The sequence below is a fragment of the Capra hircus genome, chromosome 23 (assembly GCF_001704415.2).
Source record: "Capra hircus breed San Clemente chromosome 23, ASM170441v1, whole genome shotgun sequence".
In the NCBI taxonomy this organism is placed as follows: Eukaryota; Metazoa; Chordata; class Mammalia; order Artiodactyla; family Bovidae; genus Capra; species Capra hircus.
Window position 1 is genome coordinate 17860753 of NC_030830.1, and position 14562 is coordinate 17875314.

At 41.1% G+C, this 14562-nt stretch overlaps 1 protein-coding gene across 3 annotated transcripts in view; it reads left to right on the forward strand.

The window, feature by feature from the left end:
* Nucleotides 6723-14562, forward strand: part of SLC17A4 (solute carrier family 17 member 4) — a 38348-nt gene continuing 30508 nt past the window's right edge. Inside the window, exon 1 of one of the 3 annotated variants that reach the window (XM_018039241.1) lies at nt 6723-6810. Coding sequence is in view for 1 of the 3 variants with exons in the window: in XM_013974096.2 (XP_013829550.2) it covers nt 6777-6810 (34 nt within the window). In the remaining 2 variants the exon portion in view is untranslated. The remainder of the gene's footprint in view (nt 6811-14562) is intronic. The other 2 variants (XM_013974094.2, XM_013974096.2) reach the window with 2 other exon arrangements.

Here is a 14562-nt window from a genome sequence, read left to right on the forward strand (position 1 = left end):
ATAGATGGGGAAACAGTGGAAACAGTGCCAGATTTTATTTTTTGGGGCTCCAAAATCACTGTAGATGATGATTGCAGCTATGAAATTAAAAGATGCTTACTCCTTGGAAGGAAAGTTATGACCAACCTAGATAGCATATTAAAAAGCAGAGACATTACTTTGTCAACAAAGGGTCCATCTAGTCAAGGCTATGGTTTTTCCAGTGGTCACGTATGGATGTGAGAGTTGGACTGTGAAGAAAGCTGAGCGCCAAAGAATTGATGCTTTTGAACTGTGGTGTTGGAGAAGACTCTTGAGAGTCCCTTGGACTGCAGGGAGATCCAACCAGTCCATTCTAAAGGAGATCTGTCCTGGGTGTTCTTTGGAAGGACCGTTGCTAAAGCTGAAACACCAGTACTCTGGCCACAGGATGCAAAGAGTTGACTTACTGAAAAATACTCTGAAGCTGGGAGGGATTGGGGGCAGGAGGAGAAGGGGACGACAGAGGATGAGATGGCTGGATGGCATCACCGACTCGATGCACATGAGTTTGAGTGAACTCTGGGAGTTGGTGATGGACAGGGAAGCCTGGCGTGCTGTGATTCATGGGGTCGCAAAGAGTCGGACACGACTGAGCGACTGAACTGAACTGAACTGAGGTTACGGGATGCAGAAAACACCATACAGCAGAAGTTAGAATGTGTCACTTTGGAGATTAGGTTATAATAGACAAAGGAGTTTCTTTTAGTCACAAAGTCGAAAAAAGAGAATCGATGGAGCTACTTACTGATTCCTAGCAATAGATTGCCAATAAAAAGATACACTTCTTTTACAAATTCACAGTACCCTAAAAAGAATCTTTGATTTGAATAGGGCCTCCCAAAGTTATTCACCAAAAATATCAACAACAGAAAAACACCTCTATGCCTCTTAACCCCCTGAAGCACTTCCCCACCTCCTCTCCTCCACTGGTAACCACTAGTTTGTTCTCTGCCTCATCTGTGAGTCTGTTTCTTTTTTGCATGAAAAGACATTGTTAAGCATTGCTGCTGCTGCTGCTGCTAAGTTGCTTCAGTCGTGTCCAACTCTGTGCGACCCCATAGACAGCAGCCCACTAGGCTCCTCTGTCCCAGGCAAGAATACTCGAGTGGGTTGCCATTTCCTTCTCCAGTGCGTGAAAGTGAAAAGTGAAAGTGAAGTCGCTTAGTTGTGTCCGACTCTTAGCGACCGCACGGACTGCAGCCTACCAGGCTCCTCCATCCTACCAGGCTCCTCCATCCATGGAATTTTCCAGGCAAGAGTGCTGGAGTGGGGTGCCATTGCCTTCTCCGTGCTAAGCATTGCTGCTAAGCTGCTGCTACGTTGCTTCAGTCGTGTCTGACTCTGTGTGACCCCATAGACGACAGCCCATGAGGCTCCCCCGTCCCTGGGATTTTCCAGGCAAGAACACTGGAATGGGGTGCCATTGCCTTCTCCATGCTAAGCATTAGGCAAACACAAATCAAAACGACAATGAGATATCACCTCATACCTGTCAGAATGGCTGTCATCAAAAAGACCACACAAATATCAAATGTTGGCAAGAATGAGGAGAAAAGGGAGCCTTAGGACACAGTTGGAAGGAATGTAAACTGGTACAACCACAATGGAAAACAGCATGTGGATTATTTTGAATTAAAGTGACCTGAGAAACCACCAGTGAAAAAAATAATTAAAAAACTTATTCTCATCTCCTGCTTTCCCCCTAAAAGTGGAAAATAAATCTTCCATGTGAAGGTACCCTGTACCAGGAGGGTAGAATACATCACCAGACTTAGGGAATTCAAGACTTAGAAAGCTATATAAACAAATTTTGTTACTTCTTCATTAGTCAGCTGCCCCAAGCACAAGCCCGTCTGTTTTGTTACATCTTTCCAAATAATTGTTCCTCTGTTTAAAAATGATATAAACAACCTGTTCTGATCACTTTGGGGTCTCATTGCTATGAGAATCCACTGAGAATTAGATTTTTTTTTCTCCTGTTAACCTGTCTTGTGTCAATTTAATCATTAGACCAGTTGAAAGAACTCAAGAGGGGTAGGGGGAAATTTCCTCCTACCTGACAGAGCTAACAACAAATCCCCCATCCCAAAAAAGTATTTTAAATTCAAAATTTGCTAAAAAGGCATAATTAACACTTATTTTACATTTAAAAAGTGCTTATTAAAATAAGACAAATAGGATTCCTAACATATGTGCCTAGTATATCTCAACCTAAAGCCCAATATCATGTTTGATGGTGAAATATCAGTACCATTCCCCAGAGAGTCAGGAGCGTGACAAAGAATCTTTGTATCGCCATCACTATCATTGATGACATTTTGTGACATATTTAGTAATATTTGTAAAGGAATTTTCCAAAGAGTTGATTTATTGCATTGTGTTTAGAGGAACATCTAAAGAGAGAAATGAAAACAGATACATTATTGTACTGTGTATTACTGTGGGAAAAAAAAAAAGCTCCTTTTTATCTACGAGGCTATAAAGTAAAACAATGTAATCTAAACCTCTACATAAACAAAAGCTACAGAGATTTGGGACAAAGAACAAAAATGCACAGCGATATTGTGAAGAAAAGTCTAACACTTTCTAAGAGGAAATGAATTAACATGTGATTAGAAATAGCTAAGAATATAATAGCTAAGAATAAACTTAGGCGAATCAATTGTTCCTTGAATTAAGCACATGTGCCTTCCGTGTGTGTGTGTGTGTGTGTTTGTGTGTTTGTCTCTGCGTATGGCAGCTGCAGATTTCTTTTTCCCATAAAAAGGCAAAGAGATTCTAGGAAATATAGAGAGAAAACTGAACCTCAAATTACCCCAAAATACATTTCATTTCTATATATGTAAAAAATATAACAATATGATGAAACCAATGAAAACAACATGCTCAAAATTGTTCAGATTTGACCTATTTCATATGTTATTAATAAATATTAGAAAGCATCTCTGGGAGAACATTAATCATTAGCACTCAAGGATAATCTATGATCCCAATGATTCAATATTCAGTAAATATATTAATATAAAAAGATAAATCTATGGATGTACCACTAGATCTAATTAGGAGAGAAAAACCACACAGTTATCTGAAATAGGAAACTTTAGTATAAAGAATGAATTCAAGGAACTGGAGTAAGGACTCAGGGACTGGCTAATAGGAAGCAAAAATAACCAAATAGTGGAGGACTAGCAGAGATACGGCTTCCGTGGTAGCTCAGTGGTAAAGAATCCGCCTGCTAATACAGGAGATGTGGGTTTGATCCTTGGGTTGGAAAGATCCCCTCAAGAAGGAAATGCCAACTCATTCCAGTATTCTTGCCTGGGAAACTCCATGGAGAGAGGAGTCTGGCGGACTACTATTCAAGGGGTTGCAAAAGAGTTGGACATGACTTAGCAACTAAACAACAAAACAACAGGAGAGATAAGGGGCAGTTACTACTTGTAGGGTCAAAGGGGAGCACCAAGGACTGAAATCCACGCCTTCTGGGAGAGGGCACGTGTGTGGGTCACTGGATTAAAGAGGAGTTGCTGTGGTTCTGCATCACTTGGTGGAAATCTAATCACAACAGATGAAGGCAGCTGAGCAAATAAAGTTTGGAGCTCAGAGGAAAGGCATTAAAGAAAGGAGACTGCATGAGATCACTGGGAATAAGTTCAGTTAGAGAGGACGTTCAAGAACAGAGTTCTGGGTGCACCAACATTAGAGGTTAAGGAAAAATGCTGATTCAGCAAAAAGGATTCAAGAAAGAGCAACATATAAGGCATGAGAAAAACCAGACCTAAATGGCATGTGACAAGGGGAAAAAGGAGTGAGTGATGAAAGCTGTCAAGTATTGACAGCTAAGACCTGAGAAGTGATCACTGGATTTGCCAGTATGGAGGTTGGTGATGGCTTTGCCAAGTGCCATCTAGTTGCTAGTGGGCTCAAGAGAGAATATAACTTTCTATGGAGTATAATTTCCCACAGTTTGTTATGCTCCACACAGTCAAAGGCTTTGGTATAGTTAATAAAGCAGAAATAGATGTTTTTCTGGAACTCTCTTGCTTTTTTGATGATCCAACAGATGTCAATTTGATCTCTGGTTCCTCTGCCTTTCCTAAATCCAGCTTGAACATCTGGAATTTCATGGTTCATGTACTGTTGAAGCCTGGCTTGGAGAATGTTGAGCATTACTTTGCTAGAGTCTGAGATAAGTACAATTGTGTGGTAGTTTGAACAATCTTTGGCATTGCCTTTCTCTGGGATTAGAATAACTTACCTTTTCAAGTCCTTTGGCCACTGATGAGTTTTCCAGATTTGTTGGCATATTGAGTGCAGCACTTTCACAGCATCATCTTTCAGGATTTGAAATAGCTCAACTGGAATTCTATCACCTCCACTAGCTTTGTTCATAGTGATGCTTCTAAGGCCCACTTGACTTCACATTCCAGGATGTCTGGCTCTATGTGAGTAATCACATCACTGTGGTTATCTGGGTCATGAAGATCTTTTTGGTATCGTTCTTCTGTGTATTCTTGCCACCTCTTCTTAATATCTTCTGCTTCTGCTAGGTTCATACAATTTCTGTCCTTTATTGTGCCATCTTTGCGTGAAATGTTCCCTTGGTATCTCTAATTTTCTTGAAGAGATCTCTAGTCTTTCCCATTCTATTGTTTTCCTCTATTTCTTTGCATTGATCACTGAGGAAGGCTTTCTTATCTCTCCTTGCTATTCTTTGGAACTCTGCATTCAAATGGGTATATCTTTCCTTTTCTCCTTTGCCTTTAGCTTTTCTTCTTTTCTCAGCTATTCAGAAGGCCTTCTCAGACCACCATTTTGCCTTTTTTGCATTTCTTTTTCTTGGGGATGGTCTTGATCATCCAAGATGAGCTCCTGTACAGTGTCGTGAACCTCTGTCCATAGTTCTTCAGGCACTCTCTCAGATCTAATCCCTTGAATCTATTTGTTACTTCCACTGTTGAAAATTTTTAAAGAGACGGGAATACCAGACCACCTGACCTGCCTCTTGAGAAATCTGTATGTAGGTCAAGAAGCAACAATTATAACTGGACATGGAACAACCGACCAATTCCAAATTGAGAAAGGAGTACGTAAAGCCTGTATATTGTCACCCTGCTTATTTAACTTGTATGCAGAATACATCTTGAGAAATGCTGGACTGGATGAAGCACAAGCTGGAATCAAGGTTGCTGGGAGAAATATCAATAACCTCAGATATGCAGATACCACCACCCTTATGGCAGAAAGTGAAAAAGAACTAAACAGCCTCTTGATGAAAGTGAAAGAGGAGAGTGAAAAAGCTGGGTTAAAACTCATCATTCAAAAACTAAGATCATGGCATCTGGTCCCATAATTTCATAGCAAATAGACTGGGAAACAATGGAAACAGTGACAGACTTAATTTTGGGGGGCTCCAAAATCACTGCAGATGGTGACTGTAGCCATGAAATTAAAAGATGTTTGCTCCTTGGAAGAAAAGCTATGACCAAACTAGACAGCTTATTAAAAAGCAGAGACATTACTTTGCCAACAAAGGTCCATCTAGTCAAGGCTACGGTTTTTCCAGTGGTCATGTATGGCTGTGAGAGTTGGACTGTAAAGAAAGCTGAGCACCAAAGAATTGATGCTTTTGAACTATGGTGTTGGAGAAGACTCTTGAGAGTCCCTTGGACTGCAAGGAGATCCAACCAGTCCATCCTGAAGAGGATCAGTCCTGGGTGTTCATTGGAAGGACTGATGTTGAAGCTGAAACTCCAATACTTTAGCCACCTGATGCAAAAAAGAAAAAGACTCATGAGAAGACCCTGATGCTGGGAGGGATTGGGGGCAGGAGGAGAGGGGGACGACAGAGGATGAGATGGTTGGATGGCATCACCAACGTGATGGACATGAATCTGAGTAAACTCTGGGAGTTGATGATGGACAGGGAAGCCTGGCATGCTGCAGTCCATGGGGTCACAAAGAGTTGGACACGACTAAGCGACTGAACTGAACTGATGGAGTATAATCTATAAAATATTGAATTATTATGCTGTACACTTGAAACTAGTATAGTATTGTAAATCAAATAAAGTTCAATTTGAAGAGAGAGAGAGAATCAGAGATGAGCAAACAGATAAGCTTGCCTGAGTCTTATGAAATGTTTTGTTACAAAAGGGAACAGATTCTTGTTGATGCATGACAGAAAACCAGGAAATTCTGTAAAGCAATTATTCTTCAATTAAAAAATTAAATTAAAAAAAGGGAGAAGAATCACATGGTGTCTATTTTCACAGAAAACTCAGTGGCTTTGTGCAAATAGATATAATCAGAAAACCACAAAAATCATTAAAGTTAACTAAAATATATTAAGTCTCTACTCTGGAGAGCCCAGTTGTATTAAACAGGAGGGTGACAGAGAGAGGACTTAAAAGGGACAAGACATACCCCTTCTCATGAAGAATATAATAACCCTGAGCCACTTCATAAGGCACCAGTGCTTAAACAAGGAGCATGGGCTGTCAGGCTCCTATAAGGAGCATCTATTCCAAACGGAATATCAGGGATGAGGGTGGTGGCCTCATCTGTGCTTGAAGCATGAGCAGGATTTAATGAGCTCGATCTCCTTGTCAGTGAGACAATGAAAGTAAAGTTAAAATTAAACCATTCCGCCAATAAACTTCTCCCCTTTGGTAACACAAGGGCTAAAGGCTTAGGGTAATCATTTATCTCCTAGAGACTAGGAAATTCGGGAATGTTTAGAGAAATCGGTTTGAATGGAACGAGGATCCTGTAGTCCACCTCCCTCCGGTGAGCCTTCCATCTTTTGTTCTTTAATATTCTGCTTTTGAGATGATGAGAATGGGTTTTCCCATAGAGAGCTGCTTAGTTCGCTGTTTTGGGGGTGGGGAAGAGACTTTTCCTGAGATAATTCTGAAAAGTGAGAAAGGATGTTACCTTTACCTAAAAGAAACCAGGGTCCCAGAACTCCAGGGAATAAAACTCTGGGAATAAAATTATCCAAAAGGATGGCTACAGAGACCTGGAAGCAAATGAATAATTTAAAATTATATTTTTTAGAGTTAATATCACCCATTTATTGGAATTAGACTAGATAGCCTGTAGTTTAAGATTCCTAAACTGGGCTTGTTTTTATGGGATGCATTAATTAAAAAAAAAATCGGTCATGTCTATGGTGAGACAATAAACGTAAATTCTGGCAGAGGGAGATTTCTTAGGGGCTAACATATCAAATAACCAAAACGCACTTGACCTTTCCAATTAATTTATGCATGAGGGAAAAGTAAAACAAAATGAAATCCCACAAGGCTTTGGGAAGTAGGTAATGAGTGAAGAGTTTGGGGCAGAGAACTTTAATTTGGGGCCTCTGAATAAGAGCCACAAACTGTTCTTATATACAGGAAATGCTCAGTGCTGAGACCAGACAAAGATAACATTTCTGCTATTAATAGCTCTGCCTGGTACCTTAAGGAAGAGTCTCATTCTACAGTGAACTAATCAATGGCAGAAGACCAGGATATATTTAATGCAAAGGTAATAGACACAGAAACAATCTTGGCCAGAGAAAGTGATAGGAAATTGATACAGGAATGAATGGCCCAATTTTTTTTTGCTAGTTCTTCCTCATTTTCTGGTCTCCAAGTAAATAGATAAGGCTGATGACTTTCAAATTTATATTTCTACTTGGGCCCTCTGTCCTGAACTACCAACTCATAGACACAATGCCTATTTGACAGTCTTCTCTTCTGGATCAAACAGGCAACTCAAACCCAACATGTCCAAAATGAAACTCCTGTTGTAAACTTGCTCTCCTCTTGCTTATCTTCCCTACTGCGACTGAGTGCACAGCACCATTCACTCACTCACTCAAGCCATAATTCTAGAAGTCTCCCAAAAAATCTCCCCTTTTCCTGATCCCCCTATCCACCTTATGAGCAATTCTTCTTGGCTCTAGCTCCAAAACAGATCCCCACGACAGCCCAGCCCAGATACCATTAACTCTTGAATAGGTAACTATGACAGCCTCTTCTCAAGTCTCTTGGTTCCCAGTCTTGACCCTTGTAGACCATGTACCCCCCTATAGCAGCCAAGACAAATCCAGTCCCCTTACCTACCCACAGGACCCTACATGGTGTGTTCTCAACCACTACTTTGATCTCATCTCCCACCGCTGACCTTCTCACTCACTCTGCCCTGGTCATGTTGGACAAACTTGCTTCTTTCTTTGCCTGGAATGCCCTTGCTCAGAGCTGCCTCTTTCTCACTATTCCCATTTCAGCTTGGATATAACTTCCTCATACAACCAGGTAAAGTAGTTAGATTTGGCAAAGTGACGCTGGTTACTAAGCTGTTGTCAGTGCTACTGCCATTATCTTCATACCAAATGTCATTCTTACTTCTTTCTTTTCATTTTGTGCCTCTCCTGGAGACTTTGCAGGAGTTAACAAGGCAGTGGAAACTGGGACAAAGCAGATACAGGGTAAGGGATGCAGGTGTGGACAATATGCTGACATTATTGCTGGTTACCAGAAAAACTAGTAAGCGCTTCTGTAACAATAAGTATGGAGAGGGGAAGTTTAATGAAAACTAAGTCCTTCAGTCATAAATGCAAGAGAAACAGCTAAGGTAGCAAAATATTCCACTTATTGGTTCAACAAATATTTACAGAGTCAATGAACTAGTGGTCAGTGAACTTTCAGGTGCTGGTACATTAGAAGAGTCCTGCTAGGTACTGTCATTATATAATCACTAAGCCATGTCTGACTCTTCTGTGACCCCATGGACTGTAGCCAGCCAGGCTCCTCTGTCCATGGGATCTCCCAGGCAGGAGTACTGGAGCGGGTTACCATTTCTTCCTCCAGGAGATCTTCCCAACCCAGGGGTTGAACCCGAATCTTCTGCACTGGCAGGCGGATTCTTTACCACTGAGCCACCTGGGAAGCTCACGGATAGGTATAACCTTTGGGAAAAAACATTACACTGAATGCTATGTCTTTGAACTAATTGCCCTAAGGGGTAATTCAGTTCAGTTCAGTTGCTCAGTAGTGTCCGACTCTTTGTGACCCCATGAATTGCAGCACGCCAGGCCTCCCTGTCCATCACCAACTCCCGGAGTTCACTCAGACTCACATCCATCGAGTCAGTGATGTCATCCAGCCATCTCATCCTCTGTCGTTCCCTTCTCCTCCTGCCCCCAATCCCTCCCAGCATCAGAGTCTTTTCCAATGAGTCAACTCTTTGCATGAGGTGGCCAAAGTACTGGAGTTTCAGCTTTAGCATCATTCCTTCCAAAGAAATCCCAGGGCTGATCTCCTTTAGAATGGACTGGGTGGATCTCCTTGCAGTCCAAGGGACTCTCAAGAGTCTTCTCCAACACCACAGTTCAAAAGCATCAATTCTTCGGTGCTCAGCTTTCTTCACAGTCCAACTCTCACATCCATACATGACCACTGGAAAAACCATAGCCTTGCCTAGATGGAACTTAGTCGGCAAAGTAATGTCTCTGCTTTTCAATATGCTATCTAGGTTGGGCATAACTTTTCTTCCAAGGAGTAAGCATCTTTTAATTTCATGGCTGCAATCACCATCTGCAGTGATTTTGGAGCCCCCAAAAATAAAGTCTGACACTGTTTCCACTGTTTCCCCATCTATTTCCCATTAAGTGATGGGACTGGATGCCATGATCTTCGTTTTCTGAATGTTGAGCTTTAAGCCAACTTTTTCACTCTCCTCTTTCACCTTCATCAAGAGGCTTTTTAGCTCCTCTTCACTTTCTGCCATAAGGGTGGTGGTATCTGCATATCTGAGGTTATTGATATTTCTCCCAGCAATCTTGATTCCAGCTTGTGTTTCTTCCAGCCCAGTGTTTCTCATGATGTACTCTGCATAGAAGTTAAATAAGCAGGGTGACAATATACAGCCTTGACATACTCCTTTTCCTATTTGGAACCAGTCTGCTGTTCCATGTCCAGTTCTAACTGTTTCTTCCTGACCTGCATACAGGTTTCTCAAGAGGCAGGTCAGGTGGTCTGGTATGCCCATCTCTTTCAGAATTTTCCACAGTTTATTGTGATCCACACAGTCAAAGGCTTTGGCATAGTCAATAAAGCAGAAATATATGTTTTTCTGGAACTCTCTTGCTTTTTCCATGATCCAGCAGATGTTGGCAATTTGATCTCTGGTTCCTCTGCCTTTTCTAAAACCAGCTTGAACATCAGGAAGTTCACAGTTCACATATTGCTGAAGCCTGGCTTGGAGAATTTTGAGCATTACTCTACTAGTGTGTGAGATGAGTGCAATTGTTTGGTAGTTTGTACATTCTTTGGCATTGCCTTTCTTTGGGATTGGAATGAAAACTGACCTTTTCCAGTCCTGTGGCCACTGCTGAGTTTTCCAAATTTGCTGGCATATTGAGTGCAGCACTTTCACAGCATCATCTTTCAGGATTTGAAATAGCTCCACTGAAATTCCATCACCTCCACTAGCTTTGTTTGCAATGATGCTTTCTAAGGCCCACTTGACTTCACATTCCAGGATGTCTGGCTCTAGATGAGTGATCACACCATTGTGATTATCCGGGTTTTGAAGGTCTTTTTTGTACAGTTCTTCTGTGTATTCTTGCCACCTCTTCTTAATATCTTCTGCTTCTGTTAGGTCCATACCATTTCTGTCCTTTATCGAGTCCATCTTTGCATGAAATGTTCCCTTGGTATCTCTAATTTTCTTGAAGAGATCTCTAGTGTTTCCCATTCTGTTGTTTTCCTCTATTTTTTTGCACTGATCGCTGAAGAAGGCTTTCTTATCTCTTCTTGCTATTCTCTGGAACTCTGCATTCAGCTGCTTATATCTTTCCTTTTCTCCTTGGCTTTTTGTATCTCTTCTTTTCACAGCTGTTTGTAAGGCTTCCCCAGACAGCCATTTTGCTTTTTTGCATTTGTTTTCCATGGGGATGGTCTTGATCCCTGTCTTCTGTACAATGTCACGAACCTCACTGCATAGTTCATCAGGCACTGTATCTATCAGATCTAGGCCCTTAAATCTATTTCTCACTTCCACTGTATAATCATAAGGGATTTGATTTAGGTCATACCTAAATGGTCTAGTGGTTTCCCCTACTTTCTTCAATTTAAGTCTGAATTTGGCAATAAGGAGTTTATGATCTGAGCCACAGTGTTATATTGGGATGTTCAGTCCCTTCTTGTGACAGGTTTCATGTCAGTTATCATGCCCACTCTATTTTGCCAGTGAGCAATGATTTGAATTCCAATTCAAGTTTCAATTTGTTTCTGAATTTCAACATGGACTAGAGGGCTCCTTGGTCTATAATCTCTGTTTTAAAATGATGTAATGAGGCAACTATTGTATTAATTAATCGCTACCCACTGTAGTTGTGATGTGCACAACACAGACATTGTGCAGTGTTTCCATTTACACTTAAAAACAATATCATCAAAGAATCAGATATATCCATGCTCTTATGTTAATTAAGGTAGTACTCCATCGAGAGAAATTAGAAATTTTATTTTACAGGCAACTCCTGCTCTGCCCTCACTTCCCTTTACGTCTGCTCAGCTCCATAACTTTTCTGATCATTTTCAGAGAGTGAACAAGCCATTGGTTATTTTCAGCCTCCAAATAATCTCATGTGATAATTCATAGCTCCAGTCTGATGAAAAGCATACAACTTCCAAATTTTATCTAGAAGCAGAACTTCTCCTTATCTCCAGCTTGGGTCTGGCTGGGGAGGGTGGTGGTGGAAGATTTGGTTTGGCTTCTTATTCCCTTTCTCTGTCCACTCCTCTTGCCCCTCCTGGTAACTGAGGCTTCTGATCAATTTCAGGCTGGTTGTTAGGGTGGTCGGTAAGAGGCAAGAAGTATGGTTGTTCCTTAAGATCTGCCGCTGGGGCTCTGTAGGCTTGGGTGGATGTTCAACATTACTCTTCTGGAGATTTCCCTGCTGGGGACACCCATCAGTCTCTCTCATGCCCTCTGCTCCGCCCTTACTATTCCTCCCTCAGCCGTTGGGCCACTCCACCTCACCTTTTGGGGAGTCATTTGGCCCCTCAAGACAATTCTCTTGGCAGGATTTTAAAAGGCTATAACCTGGACCTCTCTAGTCACTCATATCTGGCTCAGAAGGAACCTGCATGTATCTGTCCAGGCATCCTTGCACCTGCTGCTGTGGGAAGTCTCACAACCCTCCGATGTGCTGCGGGCCCTTTCTCTGCCCTGCAGCCTTAGGCCATGAGTTGCTGCTCCATGGCCTTAGATTCTGAGGTCTGTGTTACTTATCAGTTTCCTTCTCTCTCTCATACACTCAGAGTGGTGCACACACATATACAGCCTCTGGGGCACATAAGTCAAGCTCTGGACGATCCTGTTGCAGGCAGCCAATATTGTTTGACTTGGAGTAAGGGGCAGCATCCCCCTGATCTCTTTCATGAAGTCAGGGTGAATAAGTGACGTGCATACCTGCACTTTCCTCTAAAGAAGCTTTCTCAGGTTCTTTGTCTCAGTTTGTGCCCTTGAAGTGAGTTCAGCAGCCTCCTCCTTCTCAAGTCTCTCCCATCACTTTGGAATAAAGGCAACACTTATTGTTTTCCTCTCAGAATAGGATATGTTCAGTCAAGTCGGAATCAGAAGAGGCCTATGTGAATAGCCATTGACACACATTATCATGCATGAACACTGGTGCACACGGTTTTTGAAGATGTCAGAATGAAAGAGTCTGACACTTCAAACACTGCGACCCCAGTTTTTGTGACAGTTTTTTGTCATTGTAGTTTTAAATGTATTTTTAACCACAGTAATAATTCACAAATACATTACTGTTGTAATACATTTAAACACCATGCTATGTGCTAAGTCGCTTCAGTCGTATCTGACTCTTTGATATGGACTGTAGCCCACCAGGCTCCTCTGTCCATGGGATTCTCCAGGCAAGAATACTGGAGTGGGTTGCCATTATAGATAGATCTAAATTTCCATGTGGCCATCCCTCCCAAGGCAATGGTCCTCTTCATTCCCTTATATATATTCATAGATGACCCGTGTTACCAGATTCATGCATCTTAATTTTAAAACCAGGGCTCAGGACAATGTAGATGAGAGCTGTCACTGTCTCAGTGTTGTAAAGTTTCATCATTTTCTATTGACTTGCAAGAACATAAGTTATATAATGGGATATTATGTATACATATGTTATACTTATGTAAATTTTATTATACTATGCAGCAATCAAAAGGAATCCATTGAATCTACATTAAAAAGCATATAAAAATTAAATGGAAAAGTTATAGAATCTTATATTTACTATTTTACAAACATACTTTTTTTCCACCAATATGCCTTTAAATTTTTTATATGCTTTTAAAGGGCTTCCCTGGTGGCTCAGACAGTAAAGAATCTGCCTGCAATGCAGGAGACCTGGGTTCAATCTCTGGGTTGGGAAGATCTGCTGCAGAAGGGAATGATAACTCACTCCAGTATTCTTGCCTGGGGAATTCCATGGACAGAGGAGGCTGATGGGCCATAGTCCATGGGGTCACAAAGACAGATCTAGTGAATTCCTCTGACTGCTGCATAGTATTCTAAAGTTTACATATACTTTACTTAATTTAATTATTAATGATCATTGATTATTGTTTCTGATTTTTCACTTTTACAAATATTGCTACAAGGAGTATCTTGGGACATACTCTGTGTAGCTGTGCAGACACCATGAAGTATCAGGTGGAAGGGATGAAATTTGACCACTACAAACAACAGCTTATTTATTCACACTTTTGCCTAAACTTGGGGATAAAAGTCTTCTAAATATTTATGAAAGTTGATGGGTAATAAATAGAATGATATTGTTCTTTGACATCCATGTCCTTCCTTTATAATAAGGCAGAGTGCATTTACCCCATTTGTTCTTGATCTGTATTTGTCTACTGTTCTGATAGTTACCTGTTCTTTACCTATTTTCCTGTATTTCGTCTTTTTTATATTATCTTGAACATGTTTTTAAAAAAGAAACCACCACTCCTCTATCTGATATCATACTGAAATGGATTTCTTCCCTTTTGTCAATGACCTTTAACAGCAGCTATTATTATAAATAAAGCTTGTGTTTTGTATCTGACAGTGTCCTTATGATATGTCTAGGTATAAATTTCATTTCATTGGCTTGAGACTCATTGTGATCAGCCTAGGCCCAATTCTTCTTACTTCAGTTTCTCAGCTGAGCAAGAGTTCTCAGATAGTTAAGACAATGTGAATTCCAAACTCCAGCTTCCCAAAACATAGTTATGAATTTTTGTAACTTTCAGGAAAGGCTCAGGACAACACATATGAGAGTTGTCACTGTTACACTTGTTGCAAAGGGCAGAGTCTCTAACTCAGTTTTGAATTCCCTTGAGGTTTCTGGCTCTATGTCAAGATCTCTATTAAAGCTGCCTTCCTGGCATGAGTCTTAGGCTTCATCCTCCATTCCCTACAAGGACCTGACAAGCCCCTGACAAAAACTGATGCTTTGTCCCCAGGCCCAAGGTTTCTGAA